The sequence below is a fragment of the Mustela nivalis genome (assembly GCF_964662115.1).
Source record: "Mustela nivalis genome assembly, chromosome: 18".
Lineage (NCBI taxonomy): Eukaryota > Metazoa > Chordata > Mammalia > Carnivora > Mustelidae > Mustela > Mustela nivalis.
The window spans coordinates 12,147,836-12,171,577 of NC_139037.1; the positions used below are offsets into that span (position 1 = coordinate 12,147,836).

Here is a 23,742-nt window from a genome sequence, read left to right on the forward strand (position 1 = left end):
CGGCCCAGACCCTCCCATCCCTCAACTGCCCTTCCCAAGGCCCTCTGTCCCCCAGCCACCCCCCTCATCCCCACACCTGCTTGGAGCCCTCTTGTCACTCAGGCCTGGGTTCACCACAGGCGCTGGGAGTGCAGGGTCCACGGGGCTGTGCACCCACCGCCCTTGCACCCACAACCCACTCCTAAGCTCTGAAACCAGGGTCTGTCCCTTGGGCAGCCCTCCGCCCCTATAAAACGGAGAGAGAGACCTAATCAGGCTCTGGGACAGGGAGAAGGGGCGACCTCACCGGAGACAGAGAGCAGTAGCCAGACACACAGGGTGCAGCTCCGCCAGGACGCGGGGACCCTGCTCAGAAGCTCTGGTTGGGTTGCCATCTCCCCTGACCGCCCTGGGTGTGAACAGAGCTTGCAGCGCTTGTCAGACTGAGCGCTCCCTGAGGCCCCAGAGCCAGGGGCTTGGGGTCTGCTTCCTCCCTAGGTCTGGAGGGTGGGGGGCAGACACAGGCGCAGCGCAATTGCAGGCCAACCCCAATATCCGGGTCTCTTGGAAAGTCCCTGGGGGCGTGGGGGTGGGGAATCTGAGTGTTAGGCTGAAGCATAGAAGATTACTCGGTTTGCAAGAAACAAATCCAGATACAACTGGTTTAAGCAAAGGAGGTGGTTTATTGGCCCCTAAAACACGTCCTGAGGACGTCCCAGCTTCAGGAATGGCCGGATCCGCAGGCTGGACGTGATGTCAAAAACACATTTTCCTTCTCTCCTTTCCTTCTCTCAGTCCTGCATCCGTCTTTCGGTCTGGTTCTCAGGCAGGCTCTCCACATGTGGTGGACAGATGCTCTCCAGCACCCAAGGCTCCCGTTGGCCTGCACAGCCACTCCAGGGAAGAGGAAAACTCTCCTTCCTATTACTTAGAGCCCAGGTCCAAGGCTGATACTGGCTGACCTAGCCTGGTTCATGCGTTTGCTGGAGCCAATCACTGTTGTCAGTGGGCTGGCCGGGCTCTCTGGAAACCGGGGCTAGGGATGGGGGGGACGTGCAGTTTCAGCTGACCTTTTGAGGACTTTAGGTCATAAAATGGTGGTTCTCCGAGGAAAGCTGGATGCAATTACCAGAGGGTCCTGGGCAGGCATTTACCAGTCCAAAGGGGTTTATGTAGCAGAAGAAGGAGGGACCACTCCTGCCCAAGAGGGACCCTTCTGCAGGCCCCTTCCTGCTTCTCAGTTCACCAGCCATGTCCCGACACCCACCCACAAAGCCTCCACCTCATTGTGTTGCTCTCTAAAGGGCACCTCTGCCTTCTGATGTGTCTTAAGAAGTGGGGAGCAGCTTCTCCTGCCACTCAGGGAGAAAAGGCCTGATGGCCTGCTCACCAGAGCCCTGAGGCACCCTCCCCTCCCAGAGACCAAGAACTCATGGCTCTGTGACCACAGTCAAGATAACAGTAGAGTCGGTCACTCCCTCATCTTGCCTTCAGGTTGGGTTGCTGGGTGGATGTAGCACACACCTGGTTGAAACACCTGCTGAATGAGGTAGGTTGTATTTGCCAAGATGGCGGCCACAATGCATCTCACCCTACACACCCTTCCTTTTTTCCACCGTAGTATTTGTTTTGTAAGTTGGGAAATAATTGACACACAGTAAACTCCATGTATCTGAAGTATACAGTTTGGTAAATTTTGTCATGTATATGCCTGTGAAACCATCACCACTATCAAGATATTGAACATACCCATTAACTCTGAAGGTTTCCTCCTGCAAACTTTGGTGTGCTTTCTGTCATCACAGGTTTTTTTTTTTTTTTAGGGTTTTATATAAATTGAATCACACCGTTCCTGCACTGTTTTGTCTGGCTTCTTTCACTCAACCTAATAACTTGGAGAGCCATCCACGCTGTTGCATGTAATCACTGGTTAATTTTTATTGATGGATTGTATGTCACTGTATACCAAAATTACTTCTCTGTTCACTTGTTGATGGACATTTGGGTTGTTTCACATTTTTGCTAGTTCAAATAAAGCTGCTGTGAACATACACTTTCCTTCCCCTCGGATGGTTACCTCCGAGTTGCATGGCTGGGTCATACGGTAAGTGGATATTTCACTTCTGAAGAAACTGCCCAGCCCTTTTGCAAAATGGCTGTGTGAGAGCATCCTTGACAACCCTGGGTATATTCAGTCTTTTTGTTTAGACATTCTGGTAGGGGTGGTTTTAATTTGCATCATCTAACAACTAATGGTGTGCTTGGGCTGCCATGCTGGGGGAAAGCCAAGCAGCAGCAGGCAGAGCCTACATGCAGGGGTTCAGCTGACGACCGGTCGCCGCCACTAGACATGTAAGTAACCCTCAGGTGCTTCCAGCCCCCAGCCTTCAGGCCACCCCCATGGGTGCCCCATGGAGCAGAAATGAGCTGACCCCACCAAGCCTGGCTCAAATGACAGATTCCTGAGTAAAACAGATGATTGATGTCTTAAATCCCTGTTGGGGAGGTGTGCCATGGTAGATAGCCGAAACAGTGAATCCGCTGGGTGTGATGCTCTTATCACCACTGACCTAGATCTGTTCATCTACCCATGGGTTTGTATTTGTCTTTTCAACAAACCCGCAGCTCCTACAAGACAGACATCAACCCTTCGTTTCTGGAATCCAACCCCTGAGCCTGGCTTCTGACTTTCATTGCTTCTCCCGTCGGGTCTCTGCCTTCGACCCTCGGACCCGTCACCTTCTCTTAGCCACCTCTCTGGAGAGCCAGGGTAGAGGTGTGGAAGAGCTTAGGCTCTCCCTTGACACTGCCTAGATTTGAATCCTGTCTCTGTGACTTCTTTTCTAAACCGTAAGAAGTTAACCAATTCTTTAAACTCTTTGAGGCTGAATTTCATCTTCTACAAAATGGGAACCACAGCTACTCCCCCAAGAGTAGTTATGAGTCTAGAACGATCTGTGTAAAGAACTTAGCAAACTTAGCCTGATCCCTGCTGCTGTTATTTTTACTAGTGTTGTCTGAGGTCCGTCTGGATATAAACATACCCTCCTCTTGTTCCCTCCCAGGGAGCTTGTCTGCCCAGCTCCTGGGGGAACAGCCTCCAACATGTGGTAGGAGGAGTCGATTGTTCTACATGTTGTACAGACATGAAACCACCTGGGTTGTTTTTTTTTTTTTTAATCTGGACTCTCTCCTTAGAGGTCATGTATTGCCAGGCAAAATGTTCTGCCCCTCTGAGCCAGCTTCCTGTTCCCCAAAATGGGGGTAACGCTATCTCCCAAACAGGGGTGAATGTAGGGATATGTTATAAGGCACCACCCTGACACAGGTCCCTGATAAATTAACACTAGTTAACACTAGTAACTTTTAACTAGTTAACACTAGTAACATTTACCCTGTGATACAGCAGGTAACTAATTATTTTGGAAGGGAAACAAGGGTGGAGGCTGACTTGTTAATGTATATTTTTTGGAGCGTTTAAATTTTTGGATGACCTGTATTGTTTTAAAAATTAAATCTACATTTTAATAAATTTTAATAACATTAATACATTTATTAATCAAAATTTAAACCAGATACAGTGCCACATAAATACTTTTATCACAATTTATAGGTGAAGAAACTGAGTCACAGCCAGTCACAGCCAGCCGAAGCCAAAACAGGATGAGAGCCCACGTCTGCCCAATTCCAGAACCCGTGGCCTTCCCTTGCACGTACCGTCTCCTTTCTGGGTAAGTAGCGCTTTGGTGGTCAGGCGACATAATGGCTGGGAGTAGCTTCCTGGTGAGAAGCTGGCCCATGCCTGATCCCCCCTGGGCTTCTGAAAATGGGGCATCTCGCCAGGCAGTGTTCCAGCGAGGAGTCCGAGCCTCCTCGCCTTCGCATGTTTGCTCCTTGGGTCCCCATCCCCTGGACAGCAGTCATGTCTAGGACTGAGCTGGCCGTTTCTGAGGTGCCTCAACTACCCACCACCCCCTCTCTCCCAGGTCCCGTAACTCAGGGTTTCACATGAGCAGTGGCCCCATCCCCAGAACCCAAATGGGGGCATCCATGGGGTTGGGGAAGTTGGGGAGGGCTTTAGCAACCTCTTAATCTCCATCCACCCCTTCTCCCTAAATAGGGAAACAGCTTCACGACAAGTCCTCGAACCCCCCTTCCTGACACTCTTCACTCATTTCTACCAGACATCCCGCATGTGACCGTGGCCGCTGGTCACAGCTCAGTTTTCTGACCATGTCTCTGCTACAGCCTGCCTCCTGTTGGCCCTACAGAAATTCAAACCAAGTCTTCCAGAAACAGCTACCAAAAACAACTGCCTTTAAAAAAAAAGATTTTATTTATTTATTTAACAGAGAGAGATCACAAGTAGGCAGAGAGGCAGGCAGAGAGAGAGGAAGGGAAGCAGGCTCCCCTCTGAGCAGAGAGCCTGACGCGGGGCTCGATCCCAGGACCCTGAGATCATGACCCGAGCTGAAGGCAGAGGTTTTAACCCACTGAGCCACCCAGATGCCCCGACAGTTACATTAAAAAAAAAAAAAAAAATTACATAGCTGTGGGGCACGGGTGGGTTTGGCCCCATCATTTTGCACTTGAGGAAACTGAATGGGGACAGGCAAAGACCTGCCTCCGGACAGTAGTGGCCCAGGTTCTCCCAACTCCCAGTCACCCACCAGTGCCCTTTTGCCCGAAAGCCCTGCCCCTTGCAGGGAACTGGAAAACAAACAAAAATAACACTCTGCCTCCAGGGCTTATGAATGTCCCTGCTAGCGAGGAGAAGATGGAGTGAGGGTTAGGGTTGGAGTTAGGGTTATCTGGCAATCTGGTCAGCACCAGATCAAAAATGAGGGAAGCCATGGTTATTCCATAACAACGTCCTCTCGAGGCCAACAGGCAGACCTCCATGGGCCTCAGGCACTGCGTGAGTGTGTGGAGTGTGGGCAGGGAGAATATCACGGCTGTATTTTTGAGTCTTTCTGAAAAGGTTAGGTCTAGTCACTTAGCTGTGCATGGAAAGAGACTTAGGAAACAATGAAAGAAAGAGCCGCCCTAACTCTGATGGAGGAGTTTCTCAACGTGGGGCATCAGCTTGTCTGGTGAGAGCAGCTGTCCTCAAAGGGAAGATGAAACAGATTTTGCTCAATGACACACTATGGACATAACTGTCCAAGTTATGGCCTCCTCAAAGTGCTCAGAGGAGCATCAGGGACACATAAAATTACCTTTAAAGGGAATAGAAGATTCTGAGTCAGGACCAGTGTCAGGTGTGAAACAGGAAACCCACAGCCCGGAGCTGTTCTAGCTGATCCTTCCGCAGATAAAACCGAGTGGCTTAACGCCCTGATCTTAGGCAGCCATTAGAGCTTCAGCCCAAACCCCACGAGGAAGAAAAGCAGTTTTCATTTTTTTTTAAAAGATTTTATTTATTTATTTATTTATTTGACAGAGAGAGATCACAAGTAGGCAGAGAGGTAGGCAGAGAGAGAAGGAAGCAGGCTTCCTGCTGAGCAGAGAGCCCGATGCAGGACTCGATCCCCGGACCCTGAGATCATGACCTGAGCCGAAGGCAGCGGCTTAACCCACTGAGCCACCCAGGCGCCCACAGTTTTCATTTTTTAAACAGAGAAACTTAAAAAACATTGCTTTAACAATAAAAGCACACATACATTATGTCCCCAAGAATTGTATTAAAAAAAGAAATGGTACACATAATGTTTTCATTGTGAGTAAATGTACCACCATCCGCCCCTAACAAGCCACCTTTAAATAAACATTGAACTCTGGTTAATGACATGAAAGCCAAGCTTTTCTAATGGAGGAGAAGATTCCTCACAAACAGATGTTCCAGCAAATGGCAGTTATACACTTCGGACAAAATACAGAACACAGTGACTTGAGCGCTCTGAAGAGGAAACACAAAGGTGTTTCAAAGCCTGAAACACCCAGTGCTGAACCTCCAAGATTAAAACCCACCCAGTTCTCCTTCCGCAGAAGACCCCGGCTGCTGTAGAGTGAGGAGGAGCCTGAGAAAGGATTGGTCAGAGAAGGAGGATGCCCAATTTCAGTGAAAACTCACCCAAATCTGGCTGACCTTAGAAATGTGCATGGATGGGGGGGGTGCCAGTGATTCCAGACTTGCCAGCCCGCATCAACTGGGGAGCCAAGACACAGGCGCTTCCAGGTGTCCATGAGAGGTAGGAACATTGGAATCTGTATATACCGCTGTTGGCAAATTTTTTTAAAAAAGTACACTTTGGAAAAGAGTTGGGCAGACTCAACGAGTGAAATATATATTTATATGAGCCCCAGAAATTTTACTCCTAGTTATCTGTCTGGGAGAGACAGACATGCACGTCCATACAAAGACTTGGTCACAAGTGAGCACAGCACCATTCATAACAGCCCCAAACTGGAAACAATCCACATGTCCCTTGAATCTTGAACGGATAAACTGTATATGGCCATAAAATAAAATACGATTCAGCCTTAAAAAGGACTGAACTTCTGTTCCTTTATTGAGTTGTCACTGACAGTCATGGAACAAATTTGTGATTCATGCTAAAACACGGATGAACTTCAAATGCCTTCAGCGAAACGAGGGAAGTCACACAAAACACCGTACATTGTGTGATTTCATTGGTAGGAAATGTCTACAAAGGCAAATCTCTAGAGGCAGAAGGCAGACCCATCAGTGCTTGTCTGGGATGGGGCTGGGGCCTGACTGACTAGAAACGTCCATGAGAGAAGGTTTCAGGTGATAAGGATGTTCTGAACCCGGATTGTGGTGATAGTTGCACAAATGTATAAATTGGCTGAAAATCATCCCAAAGTACATATATGATAGATGAAACTCCTGGCATGTAAAATAGATCCCCACGAAGCTGTTTAAAAAATGAACAAACGATAGGAAACACCAATTCCTTTTGTGAGTCCGGCATTACATGGACGCCAGAAGCAGACAGAGATAACACAAGAAAAACGTGTAGGGTGAAGAGCACCTATGTCTCCATTTACTTTGAAACGTACCAAAACCAAGACAGATGAATGAATGGATGTAGGGATGGCCAGACGAATAAAGAGGTGACAAAGGATGTTCAGTAAAATGGGAGGTTCTAGCATTTAGTATTGGGGGGTTCGCTGCAAAATTCTTCCAACTTTGCAGCACCTTTGAAATCTTGAATAATAAAAGGGAGAAGGGGAATGAAGTCATAGCACGTGACACGGCTCAGTTGTATTTTTTATGAAGTCAAAGAATGTAAATAGCATTGATTTCATCCAGAAAAGAGGAGAAAATGTTTAAAAAACTGGGAGGCAGGGCACCTGGGTGATTCAGTCTGTTGGGATACAACTCTTCATTTTGGCTCAGGTCATGGTCTTGAGGTCATGAGTTGAGCCCTGCATCAGGCTCCACATTCAACAGGGAGTCTGCTAGAGATGCTCGCTTCCTCTCTCTCTGCCCCTCTGGTTCATGCTCTTTCTCTTTAAAACAAGAAAGGAAGGAAGGGAGAGTGGGTGGGAAGGAGGAAGGAAAAGAGAAAAGTCTTAAAAAAAAAGTACCTCACGGAGCTTGAACAATTTTACTGTACTGCCAGCCACATCCTGGAATAAATGTACATCTAGTACAGGTCCTTAATAAACTGGTTGGTCATGATAAGATCAGTTCAAAGGCATTAGCCCCCTTGGCACTTGGAGACCGGAGCCCAGCTTTTTCATAAGCATCTGCCTCACAGGTCCTTTGCTCTGGGAGCTTCATGACTCTGTTTCCCTTTGGGTCACTGAGTGTCACTCATCCCCCACAGTCTCCCACCCATTAAGGTGCCTGGCCATGCAGCTTACCTTGCAAGAGTGAAAAATAACCAACTGTCATGTTCTCAAAATTGTGCTCTGAGGCAAATATTTTATCAACATTATTTGAGTCTTGCCAAAAAAAAAAAAAAAAAAGGAAGGAAGGAAGGAAGGTGTCATGGCCAACTTTCCAAGCAAGTAGACAGAGGCTACGATAGCTTCACGTGTCAACTTGGCTAGGCCAGGGTGCCCAGATGTTTGGTCAAGCACTAGTCTGGATATTCTTGGGCAAGTGTTCTCTAGATCTGATTAACATTGAAACCCATAGACTGATTAAAGCAGGTCACCTCCTCAACGTTGGGTGGGGGGCATGCACTCACTTCAAGACCTTAAGAAAAGGACTAAGATCTCCAGAGGAAAAAGGAATTCTGTCCCCAGACTCCCCTCAAACTCAAGACCTCGACATCAATGATTCCTGGGGTCTCCACCCTGCCTGTCTGTCCTGCTATTTCAGACTTGCCAGCCGCCAAATCCTTCAGATAAATCTCTCTATAGAGACTCACTTGCTATATGCCACCCCCCACCCCTCAGACCACTTCTCTATAGTCTGTATTGGTGATGACTCGAGAGAAGGCTCTGGGAAGGTAACATCCCAGGGTCACACACCAAGGGGGAGGCAGTGCGGGCATTTGGACCCAAGCAAGGTCAGCTCCAAAGTCATGTTCTTAACCAAACAGGACAACGGCCCTTTCACCCCAGGGCATCTCATCCCCCAGAGCCAAGTGTCTGAGGCTCCCTAACTCCACAGACCCCCTCCAGGGGAGGACAGCAGGACAGAAAGGGCACATCTCTCTTTTCAAGGCTGCACAAAGGAGCCTCTCCTCAGCCCCTCCTGAGTCACGAGGGCCACATGGGGTATCCCCTCTCAGGGGGAGATTTGATTGATCTGATTTGGGTTTCTAGTTCACCCTGAGGACCTGCACTCCATTAGCTGGCCTGAGAGGCCCCAGGGAAACCTCAATTCGTGTGTCACACCGCCATCTACTGGTCGGATTGAGGGGCAGCTGCAGTAATCAAATGCCCTCTGCTCCCTGAGGCCAGGACATTATCCCATTTTACAGATTGGCAAAAGGAGTTTTTGTTCGAAACGTTGCCCCATTTGCTCAATCATGTGTTAGCTGCCAGGCACGATGCTAGATGCTGGGGGTTCAGAGAAACCAGTCCTTCTTGGAGAGAGTGACAGAAGGCATAGTGGAAACTACCAGGAAAGACAGAGGTGGAAAGAGTAGAGGTGACACGCCAAAGGGGGGCCAGTTGTCCTGTGCAGGAAAGGCTGCACCACCATTGTGGTGATGGTGGGAGAAGGTTTTGGAATTCTGGAGGGGTCTGCCAGGCTGACATGAGGGGCCTGGAGGGCATCATTTGATTCTCAATTCAGAACTTTTCCCCAAGGACAGAAGGACAGGTGCCAGGAAGGGCCCCTTAGTGAGCAAAATATGGGCTTGCTGGAGTGTGACTTGAGAGGAGGGTGGGGGATAGGATCAGTCGCACACAGGGGCAAACGGGCCAGGATCCGGGCCCCTGAGTCACACACAGTTGGCCCCAAAGCTGCCTGGGGCAGCTCTGCCAGTCCCACCTATGAAGACAGAGCTCTGCCACGCTAAGGAGTCTGAGCACGGTCTCCCCAGCAACGGGGAGTCCCAAGGAGCTGTTAAGTTACACCAGGGAGTAAAATGATCTCACGTGCTTGGGAAGGACAGTCCTGCAGAGTGAGGATGAAGGGACACCAGAAGCTGGGACATCATTTTAGGGATGATCATTGCAGCAAGCTTGCCAACGCTCAGAACTCCAGCGGCGGGTGGTGGGGAATGGGAGGCCAGAAGAGACGAGATCTGGGGACCCAGTCTCGGTGGAGCTGGGCGATGAGGCAGAGGTCCAGGGAGAAGTCGGGGGAGGGGGACAGGTGCCTACCCGGTGTGGGGCTCGGTAGACCATTCATGGACCTGAAATAAAAGGAGATTTAGAAGACAGGATGAGGAGGTTGTTGCTGGCATATCTGTCTGTGGGATTCCCGCATGGAGTTGCTGGAACATGGCTTGGATGAGCAGAATAGATACCAGTGACAGATACCATGCTGGCAGCGAGTGGAGAATTCCTCAAGGGGATGAGGCCCTGCTGGTGTCACTCCTACATGGCCACGCCGTCAGAGAAACCCCCCACACACACACCTGAGCTGCACAAGGTGTCAGACAAGACGAGAGAGAGAAGGTGCCGGTGCCTTCCACAAGCGTTTCCTCTTGAGCTTGTGGGCCTGCAGGTGACTGCGGTTTGGCTGGGCAGCCGATTTAGGCTGCGGGTCAGTGGGCCTCACACAGCCTCCCGGCCACCTGCCCTGTGCTACAGTGCACGGACCTTTCTGGTTCAGCTCCAGCCCTTCCCCCAAGCTGTGTGATCTGGGCAACGTCATGTTCCTTCCGAGCCTCCAGCATCCACTCAAACCTCCCCTCCCGAGATTGTTATAAAGGTTACATGGGATGATGTATAAGATACCCCTTGTCCTGCTCAGGGACCAGCGAAAGTTCTCCCTAACCCATGTGCCTTGCAGTCTCTTAAACAGTTGGCATCCATTGGTTTCTAGGCACAAGAGCAGCTCCTGGAAGGGTCTCAGAAGTCCTGAGCAGATTTCCAGCCCTGTTGGTTCTGATTCACTTGGAGGGGATTGCTTTAGGTGCCCCACATGACTCTCAGGCACCACCGCTGGCGTCTAGTCCATGCTTAGCACTCACTGACTAGTTCACAGTTCCGTGTGTTAGAGACTTAGGTGTGAGTCTTTGTGACCTTCAGAAGGAGAGAGGGAGGCTTTCAGTTTCCAGCCATGCCACCACCATGTGGAGGGTGATGTAATCCTGTGTCTGCTGGACCTCGGAGTCCCGAGTCTGTTTCGCACTCTGGTGACACAGATGCAGATGGTCTTATGTACCCTGTTCAGCCTTTGTGATGGCAAATACATACACCAATAACTAGAGATGAAGAGTGTTTCACAAGTAAACACAGCCAGAGTAAGGAACGTGTTTGTTTATTCATTTACAAACCTAGCAGCATGAAAAGAACATCTTAACTAAAATCTGGCTTGATAGAAGTACAGGGAACGATGTTCCTACCGCCTTCATGGAATCAGAAATGCTGGTCGTTCTGGGTGCCAAAAGTCACCAGGGCTCCTGAGAAAGATCCTGTGCCCTAAAGTGCCTCAGATGTCCTCAGGACCTCTTGCTGTCGCTGCTCTGGGATTGAAAAGGACTGAGCAAACAGCATGCTCACAAATGCAAATAAGGAGTTACAGCCCTGTGCAGTCATTACAATGGCATTTCCCAGATCCCAAGGGTAGAGAGTGAAGTGTGAACTGGGCTGCTAGAAACCCGTTGAAGGAAAGAAGCTGCGGAAAGGCATTTGATGTGGGGATGGGAGGCTCTGCGGGGAGGATGGGAACACTTGGAATGACTGAAGGTGCTTTGTTGTTCTCTTTCCTGTCTACACCCACCATGGGACATTCTCGAGTAAGGCCCGAGAACCTGGCTTGGAGAAGAGAGACGCTCCCAGCTGCCATTCTTGGTGTGCAAAGAATAAAAAGATCCAGCACAGATACTTTGAGATGCGAGAAATACCTTCCCCACCCCTTTTAATTTCTGTCCTTGAGAGAAGGCAGAAGTTTTACAAAGGCAAATCCAAATATCATGAGAATAAAGTCCTCCGAGGATGTGTGTACATGGGCAGCTCTGCTCTGTGAAGTATCGTGCAAGAAATCACTCCGACCTTTCACGCACGAGGAGCCAGAACAGAAAACAATGCTAAGTCCTCTTGATGAATAGCACAGTTGGTGGGTATGAGAGCCTATGGAGTACGAGAATCAACAAGAAAGGACAATAAAAGGTGGCTTGGGACTTTGCAGAGATGAACAACGGGGATGGCTGAGGGAAGCAGGGAGAAATCCGTACGGCTTGTTTGCCAAGCACTGCTTGTCCACAAAATGGAATGAACACCTTAACGATCACTTTACTTCACCCACCGGTTCCCACACACAGCGAGGTTTCTCCCAAATTCATAAGCCTGCAAACGGCATAGGTCAAGCTGCTCATCAGGAAAGCTAGCAAAGGTTTTCTCCCCACATCACCATGTCTGGAGATCGGGAAAGACTTACCCAGGAATACACCTCAGATGAGTTAGTTTCTCTCTGCTTCTTTTGGGGCGGTCAGGTGACACCAGGCTCTGGGTCATTAGCCAAAATATTCAAAAGTATTTCTCTAGCACAGGAGCCAGGACGTCTTAAACTGTCATGGGTCAGACTAGCCAGGGCGGACCTTCTGTCCTCAGGCAGCCAGAACTCATCTGCACTGTATCGAGTGAGTTAACACGCGAGTCTGGGCTAGAAAGTATGCAGCTCATGGGGGGTTTGGTACCACAGGGATCCCGGGACCTTTCTTACCCCTCCCTAACGGAAGAAGCCCTCTCTTTCTTGTGCACTGCGGAATCCCTTCGCCCAGCAGGGTGCCTGGCCCAAAGAAACCATAAGGAAACAAGATGGGCTCAGTGGGGGTGAGGGGGAGCCCCAATTTAACGAACAGGAAATAGTGTGGCTCAACCCGCAGGGGCCGCTGCACCCCAGAACGCTCTCCATTCAGAGAACTAGTGACTGGACGAGGTGCGAGGAAGGGCTGCAAGTGCTGAGGGCATAGCCGTGCCTCGGACTGAGGTTCTGTCGGGAGATGGCAGGCTTGCACCTGGCGGGAAAGGCAGTCGACCACCACAGACTGCACCTGGCGATGAGTTCCACCAGGGAAAGAAAACGGGGCCGCTGACAGTGAGGAGGGGCTGGACGGGGGCCTTGTCAGAAGATGGACCGAGAGAGTCCATTTCCCTCGTCCCAGACAGGCCAGGAAGGTGCAGGGTGCCAGAGCTCAGGGCCTCTATAAATCCCGCCTCGCCCGAGAAGAGCCGAGAGCCTGCGGGTCCAGAGCGGCTTTGAGCCTCGACCCACCCGGGGACAGAAGTGGGAACGCGCCTGGAGGGCAAAACGAAGCTCCGCGCTCCCCAGAGCACCGCAAGGCGAGCGCCCCACCGCGGACCTCCCGGGTCCACCTGCAGAGGTCAACCCGCTGGGCAGCCGGAGTTCAAGAACATCAGGACCACTGCGGCTGACGCCCAGAGTCCCGGGGCGGGGCCTCGCGAGACCCAAACAAGCCACACGTGGCAGGGGAGGGGCCGCCACGGGGACGTCACGGCGCGCGCGTGCGCGGGAGCGATCTCGCGCCGGCGTACCCTTGTGGGGGCCGTAAAGCGCGGAAGGTCGCGGTCCCCGGCGTTCCCCGGAACTTTTTACTCCCTCTGCCCCGCCTCTTTCCCTTCCCGGCTCCCCGCGTTCTGGTGCCGGGACCCCTCGCAACTGTTGTGACTGCTGCCCCGCTGCCGCCGGCGTGGTGCTGACCGCGGAGCGCTCGGAGGCCCGTGAGGTAAGGAACCGCTGTGGGGCCGCTCTGGCCTCCCCTCGCGTGTCTCAGCGCCCCCCTTTCCGCTCTGGTCTCCCTCGGGGCTGGTCCCGGCCGCCCCGCGTTTCGTGTCGCTTGCGCCGGGTGGCCTCAGGCCTCTGGCGGCCGGGGTCGAGAGGGATTCGCCTCATCTCTCCCAGCCTGTCCGCGGCTGTGCTCCGTCCGGCCGAGGTGGTCCGGGTTTCGGAGACTAGTGCCCGGCTGCCCCGGGGCCTGCGCCGCGGCCCCTCAGGGGGCGTCCGCCGCCTCAGCCCGACGTCCAGAGCGCCGGCGGTGACCGCGCTTCGCGCTCCCGGCCTCGGGCTTGCAAGCCCGTAGGGCGGAGGAGGCCGGGCGCGCAGGTCTTCGTCCGCTGCGGGCGCAGTTGCTTTCCCGCCTGGAGACGCGCTGCGGTCCGCCTGCGCCTCACTAACTTGCAGGACTGCTGCAGAGTGCGGCAGCCAAGTTAGCGGGGACAGTGTAGGCCCGGGGCAGTGGGCCGTCTTCGTGATGCGTGAGCACTCGGCACCGATGTGAAGGACACAGATGGGGTGCGGGCGTCTTCAGGTGTCCTTTGCCGGTGTGTGTGAGCGTGACGTACGGGGCTGCGGAGGGAAGGGGGTGGGGAGCCGCGCCCCAGGGCACACCTGGCCGGCACACCTGGCCGGCGCTGGCGGTTCGTATTGATTTCTTAAACTTGTCTGATCACCTGGTGGCACTTGTTGAGAATTACACACCCAGGACGGGCAGGGTCCGACTCTCCAGAGGGGGAGCCTGGGAGAGAAAAGTCCTGGGGGGCTCTAGGGCTGAGGCAGGTGAGGGACATCTTAACCGCTCTCCCCTCACCAGTCTTCGTTGTCCCCAGCGGCCCGTTTGTACACACGCTGTGACCGTACAGAGGAACGACTCAGAGGGACTTGGAGCTGCCCTCTTGGTTGTGTTGGTGTAAGCAGATGTGGGCATACCTAGTCCCGATATTGAGTTTGCTCGGCAGATAATTTTTCTTCTTAGCGGAAGGCATTGTAGGGTCGTCTTAGTTTTTTAAAAATATAATTTGTTTTGGGCGCGTGACTTGTTTAGTCGGAAGAGCATGTGAGTCCCGAATGGGGTGTGGAGAGTACTTAAATAAAGCTTAAGATATGTATTTTTACACACACACATATTTTAAATCCGGTTATCGCTTTTCTTTGTTTTTGACACCTTCGGTTTCTTGTCTAGTGACGTTCCCTTCTCTGCCGTCAAGCTTGGCCTTGGTTTTGCTGCCAAACCTACTTGGATACTCTGGCACCTGCCTTTCTTTGTTTGGATCCACTTTAAATCTTTTTTGGTTCTTGTTTGCCTCCACCACTCGCTGATTCTTTCAAGGTCATGATGCACACAAGGTCACAAATCTTCTACTTGGTTCTCATCACCCTAGGCTGTTTGTTTGGTTTTTTTTCCTGGAACAGTCTAGGTTTCTAACATTGTTTATTTCATCTTAAACCTCATCTGTTAATATGTGTCTTCTGTGGCATTTGCAATTCCTTTTATCCCGCCAAGGGATGTGTCTTGTGGTTCTGGCCTCACAGCTACCGCTTCTGTACTCGTCTGAGGTTGTTTGATGGGTAGCAGGGAGTAAAGATTCTAGGGTAGACTCTGTGGTGCCATCCCGACAGGGTCTTACTCCTGGCTCTGCCACTACTGGCATTAGAGAAGCTTGGTCGAGTTCTTTCCCTGTGCCTCAGGTTCCCCAAGCAGTAGAAAAGAAATTTTAGTGCCTTATAGGTTTGTGAGTTTTAAGTCAGTTGTACACCTAACGCAGCATCTGGTAGATTGTAACTGCCTTTGAAAATATTCCCATTTTCTTTTTAAAAATTCTTTCACGTGATTTAGATATCCCCTGAAGTCTGAGAGCCTAGCCTTGAGATCTCTGAGTCCTCATTGAACTCCTCCCTCCCCGCCCCCGTGTGTTCTCTCTTCTTATCCATTTAGCAACTTACATTTCCTAGGTGCCTATCCTGAATGCTGGGAGAAGTATGATCAAGTTATATCATTGGTCCCAGTTCCCAGAGATCTCCATGGTTATATGATACTAAAAAGTATCTTTACTAAGTGCTTCTTAGGTCCAGTGGCCATGTTTTTCCTTCTATTCTGATTGGGTGTTTGTAGCAGCTGTGTGAGGCAGGTCATCCTAGCTTACCTCGTGGATGAGGAGCCCAAAGCATGGGGATGGAATAACTTGCTGCAAGTCCTAGAGCTAATGAGAGGTGGGTGGAGGCTTTCAAACCGCCAGCTGTCTGTCTCTCTGTAAAGCCTACATTCTCAGCTGGGCTGTTGTGCTGTTTCCCTGATTGACCAACATGGTCCGGGAAGCTCTGTGCTGGGAGAAGCCCAGGGTGCGATGGGAGAACATAGGAGGGCCACCTGACCCAGTGCTGGGGGAGGGGTCTAATAAGATTTCAGGCTGAGAGCCTTGGCGTTACCCTTGTTTGGGGAGTGGGCGGAGAGTGGCAGGAGCTATACTGTTTGGTTAGAGGAACAGTGTGCCGGGATCCGGGGGTTTCAGAATCCTATCCTGTTTGAGGAATTAGTTACAGAAAGGTTCAGCCTGGCTCCAGAGAGAGCAGAGAGTGAAGGGTCTTGCACTTCTTTGAAGGAGATTGCCTTTTCCTGAGGGCATCAGAAAGACACTGAAGAGTTTTAAGCAGGGGCGTGAAACAAGATTTTCATTTGAGAAGACTGGCTTAGAGTCTTGTGTCAGGATTGTGGGGTGTGGGGAGAACGGGCTGTGGAAACCCTTTCAGGAAGCTTCTTCAGTAATCTGAGCAAGGGTAGCCACCTGTACTCAGGTAGCTGCAGCAGCGGCGGGGGTGGGGGGGTGGTGGTGGTGGGAGAAGTTGGTCCACCTGAGGGAAATGAAGCCTGTGGAATCCTTGGTCCTTGCAGGTTGGCTGCATAGAGGAACCAAGAGAGGAGGAGCCCAGGGTAACACCCAGGGTTCTCATATATGGAGTCACACTGGGGACGCAGAAATGGAGAAGATTTGGAGATTGTGGAGGATGGGTTTCCCTGTTGGATGTGCCCATTTTGACCTCTGGGAGCCCCAGCGGACTTGCTGTTGTTCCCTTGGAGGTGCAGACGCAAATGTTGGGGCCGCTGTGGGTTGGGCCCTCGGTCACGGTAGGCAGTGAAATCCCCCGGAGAGTAGGGGACCGAGGGGAGTAACTGGTCCCAGAGCCCCATGAGGGACATGGACTCGGAAAGATGGACAAGGGAGAGCAGCCAGCAAAGACGTGGCCAGGGTAGTAAGAGTCAGGATTAAACCAGGAAAGAGGGTGTGAGTAGAGGGAGCGGTGGGCGACATGCGGTGCTTGAAGAGGACCTTATGAGGAGGGGGCCAGTGTTCCCAGAAGTTGGCAACATGAGCCTTCTCGGTGAGAGCAGCATTCCTGGCTGTTGGGGGAGGGGGTGCACAGAAGCCAAACTGCTTTGGTTCGGGGCAGACAGGAAATGGGGGAAAAAGGGACAGATCATACAGGAAGCCCTTTCCTGAAGGTATTCGTCAAGTGAAAAGACAGGTTGTGAGTTCGCATTAAGAGTCACTTCTGGCTCAGGATGCCTGGGTGGCTCAGTCAGTTAAGTGGCTGCCTTTGGCTCAGGTCAGGTCATGATCCCAGGGTCCTGGGACCCAGTCCCGCATTGGGACCTAGGCAAGGCAGCCTACTTCTTCCTCTGCCTGCTCTGCCTGCCACTCCCCCTGCCTGTGCACGCTCTCTGTCTCTGATAAATAGATAAAAAAAATCTTCAAAAAAAAGAGGCACCTCTGGCTTGACCACCGGCAGACCGTGCAGTCACTGAGGGGTAAGGGAAGAAGGACACAGTCAGGCGGCAGCACTCAGGTGCAGAGCAGAGCAGCACATGGGACTGCTTATTTCGTATGGTGGGAAATCGTTGTTTTAAATTTTACTCATTTATTTGAGAGAGAGACCGCACGCAGGTGCACATGTGCCCATAAGTGGGGAAAGAGGCAGAGGGAGAGAGAATCCCTATATGGGGCTCGATCCTCTGACACTGAACCATGACGTGCGCTGAAGCCAAGTCCGACATTCAACCAACTGAGCCACCCAGGCACCCTGATGGGAAATCATAATTGCCTTCTATGTTTGTGTTTTCCGCCAAGACCATTTTTTTTAATCATTTAGAATTTTTAAAGTGAAAAATCGCTACTCAAAGACATTTATGGAGGCTTTGTTCTGTTTCTTCAGTGGATTGGGAGGACTTGAACATGTGAAAACGCTGAGGGTCAGGAGGGCACCGAAGGCACATGGAGGAGGAGTTGGGTTCACGGACCTGGGTTCCTGGGGAGGAGGGGGAGGGTTCTGGGGCTCTTGCAGCCTTGAACTTTGGACCCTCTGAGGGAAGGAGAGATGGTTGCAGATGCCAGTGGGATTGTCGGTGGAGTTTCAGGGGAGATGAGTGGGGTTATCTGCTTTGAAGGAAGGAAGGTGGGGGATCCGAGGTCTGGAGAGGATCAGTGCTGCGGGTTCAGAGGCAGAACATACACAGACATCTGCCTGTGGCTGAACCCGTGATGGCCCCCGGGTTAGGCAGGGGGTAGCCACTGGCCTGAGCCTTGGAGGAACTGGGTCTGTTCCAGTGTGACCAAGCTGTAATCCTTCCGAAGGGAGGGGGAGGGGGAAGGGGAGGAGGATGCTCCCCGCCGCCCCCTGGAGGCGAGCTCAGTAGAACGCGGCTGGCCAGGAAGGGGTGGCCTCTCCCTCAGAGGAGCTGCGGCTCTGTGGACACCCAGGGGAGAGGTACTGGGCCAAGGGCCAGGGCTTAACTTTGGAAAGGATCCTCTAGAGGGCACAGTGGAGAGATCTGGAGGGGAGGGTGCAGGGCGGTGGGGAGGGAGGGAAGCACAGAAGTTGGTGCTGTGGCCACGAGGTTGCAGGAAGAAGCTTCTCTCTTGAGACCCTTGGGCAGGGACCAAGGGTGTGAGGAGGCCTGGTGACTACTGCGAGGCAGCCGAGTGATCGGCCCTGGTTGGGTAGGATTTGACTTGGGATGCGGTGTAGGCCTTGCTCAGTCTCTGTTCGGAGATGTTTGTGGTGGATAGGCGCCACACCTTGGCCTTGGACGAGTTGGGATTTTGGGGCCCCACATGCTGCTGGGTGTGCTCTCTGCCGGGGCTCTCCTCGGAAGTCCCCTCCCCCCCAACGCTGGTGACCCTGCCGTCTCCCGGCAGGTGTGTCTGCAGTTTCCTGAACCTTGAACAGGCCTCTGCTTTGCTGGGAGAGTAGTTCTCCCTGGTGACCCGATCCCATACCCTTCTGCTTCTCTGTCTGATGATGCTGGTCCCAGCCTGTGACACCCGAGGGTGCGGGATAAGCCAAGCTTGACTCCCCCCCCCCCCCCCCCGCATCTGGGAGGAGGCCTGCCGGTCCCTGAGTCTCCCTCTAGCCCGCGGCCTGTGCAGACACGGCGCACACCGTCCCTTACCACAGCTTTGGGTCCTCTCTCTCCTCTTCCAGGACCTCATTCTTTGTCACCAGCTCTCCTTCCAGATCCACCTCTTTCCCTTTTCCCGGCCCTTCCCGCCAGCAGTGAAACAGGCTCAGGGCCCGTGCCTTTAGAGACCAAGAGCCTTGCCCTGCTCCCTTCAGAACAGAAAGTGAAGGGACAGTCCTCACTCCCTCATCTGCTCGCTCGGGAGCTTGCTGTGGCCCCGGTTTCATCCCGAGCACTCCCCTGGGAATGCTCTTTTTGGGGACACCAAGGACCTCTGCTGTCCCAGCAGACCCTTGTCCATCGTGCTGCAGGGTCCCTCACGCACCGTCCATAGGGAACCACTTTTTTTTTTTTTTTAAGATTTTATTTATTTATTTGAGAGAGAGAGTGAGAGAGAGCATGAGCAAGGAGAAGGTCAGAGGGAGAAGCAGACTGCACATGGAGCTGGGAGCCCGATGTGGGACTCGATCCCAGGACTCCAGGATCATGACCTGAGCCGAAGGCAGTCGTCCAACCAACTGAGCCACCCAGGCGTCCCGGGAACCGCTTCTTAAAGCCCCTTTCCTCTCTTGGCTTCTGTGACACTACAGCCCAGGCCTCTTTCTGCCTCGCCACGGCTCCTTCTCTGTCTCGAACCCCGTCTGTTTGTCTGGATGCTGTCCGTCTCCCCAGCGCTCTGTCCTCTGCCTGGTACTTCTTCCTCTTCCCAAGCTCTGCGTGCTGGGGAGCCTCAGGGTCCTGCTTGTTCCTCAACATGCTGGGTCTCCAGATACCTGCGCTGGTCCTTGGCTTCAGGCCTGGATGTCTGGCCACTGCTGGTCCTTTCCCCGTGGATGCCCGCCAGACATCTTGCGTGTAACCCCTCGGGTGGGCTGTTGGCCCGCCTGCGCCCCTTCACAGCCTCCCTCTCGCTCACTCTCCCTGCCCGCCTCCCTCCCCATCCCTAGCCCTTCACACTGTGGTAAGTGGCATCAGTTGCTTAACCCAGAAGCTCTGCCGTCATCCTTATTTCTCCCCTTGCCCCATTTTAACATCCCATTTGCTGGCACGTCAGTTCTGTCATTTCGCGTCCAGAACAATCCAGTTGCGGCTCTGACTCCTCTGCCACCATCCTGCTCTGAGTCTCCGTGCCCTCCCTCTAGGACTACGGCGGTCGCTTCCCAGCCCTGCTTTTCCTCTCGTTCTCCAGTCCTCTCCCCACCGTGGAGCCGGACTGATCTTGGAAAAGCATATCCAGTTATTTCATTCCCTGCTTCTGTATTTTCCTTTGCACTTGGAGTGGAATCCCAGCTTGTCGCGACGGCATCCAAGGGCTGTGTGTCCTCGCTTTCTGCCTGCCTCTCCAGCCTTGTCGTGGGTCCCCTCCACTGATCATGCTGTGGGCACATTGGCCTCCTTTCTGTGCTGGGACTTCTCAAGGTCTGCCCACCCCACCCCCCACCCGGGGCCTTTGCACATGCTTGTGCCTCTGTCCGGAAGACGCAGCCCGCTGATTCCTGGTCACCATCAGGTCTCTTTTCCAATGTTCCCTTGTTCCCGTCCGTCCTATTTGGCACATGACTTCAGTTATTCCAGCACGTTGGCTTTGCTCCTTGTTTGATCTGGGTACGGGCCGCCCCTGGTGTGGGCACCCTCACAGACACTCCAACGCCCCCTTGCACTCTGTGTCTCTAATGGCAGTTGCATAAAGGTGTCGTTGTCCCCTGCTGTCTCTATAGCTGGCAAAGCATCTGGAACTGCAGGGCCTCAGACACTGGCAGAAAGCGTGGCTAGCTGGTCTCTGTCGCCTCCTTTCCCTTTCTCAGTAATCCTGAGCACAGAGTACGGTGGAATGAAAATCTGGTTGCTTTCTCCGTCTAGTGTGAATGTCGGGATCTCCGCCGTAGCTGAGTGAGAGCACACCTCCGAGCTGCCGACAGACGGGATGTTTTTTCGGTTGCTGTCGGCGGTCCGAAGACAAAGGCCCGGCCGAGGATGGCAGAACCGGTCGTCGGGGAGGAGCAGTGCGTCGGCCGCCGAGGCGCATTCTGTCGCCCTGCCCACCCAGGCGCAGGTGGTCATCTGCGGTGGCGGGATCATGGGCACATCCGTGGCCTATCACCTCTCCAAGATGGGGTGGAAGGATATTGTCCTTTTGGAGCAGGGCAGGTAAGGAGCAGACACACACGGCGTGGGGCTGTGTTGCACCCACTGCTCAGGCTCCCCTCATCCCCTCCGAGTAACATGGGCCCAATAGTAGCCAGGCTGACTGGCACTCAGTAGCAGGAGAAGAGCCACAGAAAGGCTCCTGGACGCGCTTGTGCGATGATTGTGCCCGTGTTCTTCGGCTCAGAGTGAGCTGCCCGGTTCCAGCACAGCAGGTCTCCTCAGAGGGCGTGCTTCATTTCGGGGTCATGGCGCACCTCGCCGTCTTGTCCTCTCCACTGTAGTCCACAGCAACACCAGCCCTGTGGCTCGGGAGCTTCCTCTGTGAGCCGAGCCGGAAGAGTCTGTGCATCTCTGCTCCTTTCCTTTACGGGGCTCACGCACTCGAGTGCAGTGGTAAAGGGACAGAACAGTCACGAAGGTCGTGCGGCGTGCCCGTGCGCCTCGGCCCAGGAGGCGCGTTGCAGAGTGGGGTCCCGGTTGGATGGCATGGATCCGGCAGGTGCCACAGTGGTTAACTGCGGTTCATGCTCTGTTTCAGGCTGTTTCACTTTCCCCCGAATGTCCCCTTTCTGTGCTGTTGCCTGCCAGAAAGTGGATGACCTTTAACACGTCTGTTGTATTTATTTCTGAGTAGGCCAATACATGTACACGACTCAGAGTGAAAATTGTAGAGAGTGTACAGGGGAAAATCTGCCCCCCGCTCCAGATTCTAGCTCGAAGTTTCCCTCGCTGGAGGCAAGTTAAGTTCCTTGTGTATCATTCCAGATGCTCCCCGCGCATATGAGCGCGTCTGTATCAGTCAGCTCGGTTGTGTACCTGGGCATTCATTTGTTATTTTTTCCACTTTTGTATTCAGGTTGGTAGCGCACCTTAAACAGTGTCCCTCCCCTTGCTTTGCTCGTTAGGGTTGTTCCATATTGTGGCAGAAAAGCTTTCTCTCGTTCCTTTTTCTGTGCCCATGTGGAGTATCCTGCCGTCGAGGGGACTGTGGGCTGCTCGGTGCCACTCCTGTCGGTGGCTAGGGAGGTGGCCTCCCCCTTCCCAGCTGACAGACGACGCCGTAATGAGGGTCTCTGACCTAGCTGCCGTCACGCGGGGGGAGCGAGTCCATCTGATGGCATTTTGGATGCGTCCTGCAGGCTGGCTGCTGGCTCCACGAGGTTCTGTGCTGGCATCCTGAGCACCGCCAGGCACCTGACCATCGAGCAGAAGATGGCAGACTATTCCAACAAGCTCTACCACCAGTTAGAGCAAGAAACGGGCATCCAGACAGGTAAGCAGGTAATCCGCCGCCCGCCGGCCAGCCTGTGGTGCGGACTCCGGGGCTCCGGGCCGTCTGCGCCCGGCACCGCGTCAGCCCGCGGGTTCGGTGGTCAGGACTCGAGTCCCAGGCCGGCGCTGCCGCTCGCCGGGGTCTTTTCCTGGCGCGAGTCTGTCAGCGTGTTGCGCTGTGTCCCGTTTCCCTGCCCGCCGGTCGAGGGGATCCGTCCTTTCCCCGGATCCTTTCCAGAGCCTGTCATCCTCAGGATGTGAACGGCTCCCTGGGCCGTTTGCTGTGACTTCACTCACTGAAGTCTATCTAGCAAGTGGCCACACGTGGCTCCTGAACGAAGCCGCCGAGGGCTTGCCCCCGGTTCGGTGCGTGATGGTGACATTGCTCTGAGCCGCGGCACCTGCCCGGTTGCTCTGAAGGCAACATGTTTCTGACCAAAGAGCTTAAATGTAGGTTACCCGTCATGTGTGTCGTCAAGGGGAAAGACCCCAGGCAGTCGCGAGCTAAGTATGACCGGAGCAAGTAGAGGGAGGGCCGAGCCCCGGGACAGCCCCGCAGGGTCACAAGGTAGGGGGTGTCTGTCCGCGTGTCATCAGGTGACGGATCGGCCGGAAGCCCAGGGGCTGATGAAACTGTTTGGTGGCCACGGGAGTTGTCCTGGGGGAGAAGCGGGGTCTAGAGCTGAAAATTCAGGACGCCCGTGTCCGTCAGGGTTGCTCTTCTGAAGACCCGTGTAATTCAGATCCCAGATGGTTCCAGGCCGATCCTGGCAAGATTGGTAGTAGCCTGACGTGCTCGCCCGCTGAGGTGGCCCTGCCGGGGGTCGCAGCGTAAGCACCGGGGATGTCTCCTTTGCTGCCCGTTCAGCGCTTATGTGACCCACGACACGGCTGTCGTTGGGAGGGTGAGAGTTGATGTACTCAGAGGCTGAGGTTTTATGGCATTTCCCTTTCACAGGATTCCTACTCTGGCGAAGCGTCGCCTCGCGTGTAAATCTTGGATCAAGACTGAATGTCTGGGAACTGGGAGCGGGTGGCTGTGTTCGTGCAGAGGGGAGATGCCAGGAGAGGAGCTGGAGGAGGGGAGGGAAGAGGCCGTGGCCCTCTGCCCAGTGGATGAGCCTGGTGTCCCCCCCACCCCCACAGTGTCCTCAGTCTTGGCCGGGCTTCCTCTGGAGCGGCACGGACTCAGTGAAGATGGTAAAAGGCGTCCCCGCTCCTCACCACCTCTGCTTTTGTCACGGAGGTTGGCTGCTGCGTGCAGGACAGGCGGGAGTGGGTCCCTTTTGGTTGGATTTAATTTGGGGGCAACGGGTACTTGAGTCGGGTGGGAGCAGAGTCGGAGTCAGGAGAGGGTCTGCCCCGCGGGCCCCGAGCCGGAACTGCCGACTTGCGGTCCCGGGTTCGGTTCCTCGTGCTTTGCCGAGCCCTGCATCGCTTACCTGCTTGGATGCGAGAGGAACCCGGGCCATAGGCCTCTTGTCTATAAGGGAAGTTCATCTCACTTGAGTTCTGGGTCATTTCCTGGAACCGCATTTGGAGCCTGGTGTCT

General features: G+C 53.4%; 1 protein-coding gene across 9 annotated transcripts in view; it reads left to right on the forward strand.

Moving 5' to 3' along the window:
* The first annotated feature begins 12,440 nt into the window (after nt 1-12,440).
* LOC309853774 (pyruvate dehydrogenase phosphatase regulatory subunit, mitochondrial) overlaps nt 12,441-23,742 on the forward strand; it is a 38,188-nt gene continuing 26,886 nt past the window's right edge. For 3 of the 9 annotated variants that reach the window (XR_014305930.1, XR_014305931.1, XM_082712218.1), the window contains exons 1-3: nt 13,062-13,265; nt 20,631-20,918; nt 22,058-22,191. Coding sequence is in view for 4 of the 9 variants with exons in the window: in XM_082712214.1 (XP_082568340.1) it covers nt 20,695-20,918; nt 22,058-22,191 (358 nt within the window). In the remaining 5 variants the exon portion in view is untranslated. Of the gene's footprint in view, nt 13,266-20,630; nt 20,919-22,057; nt 22,192-23,742 lie in introns of all 9 variants that reach the window. The other 6 variants (XR_014305928.1, XM_082712214.1, XR_014305929.1 and 3 more) reach the window with 5 other exon arrangements.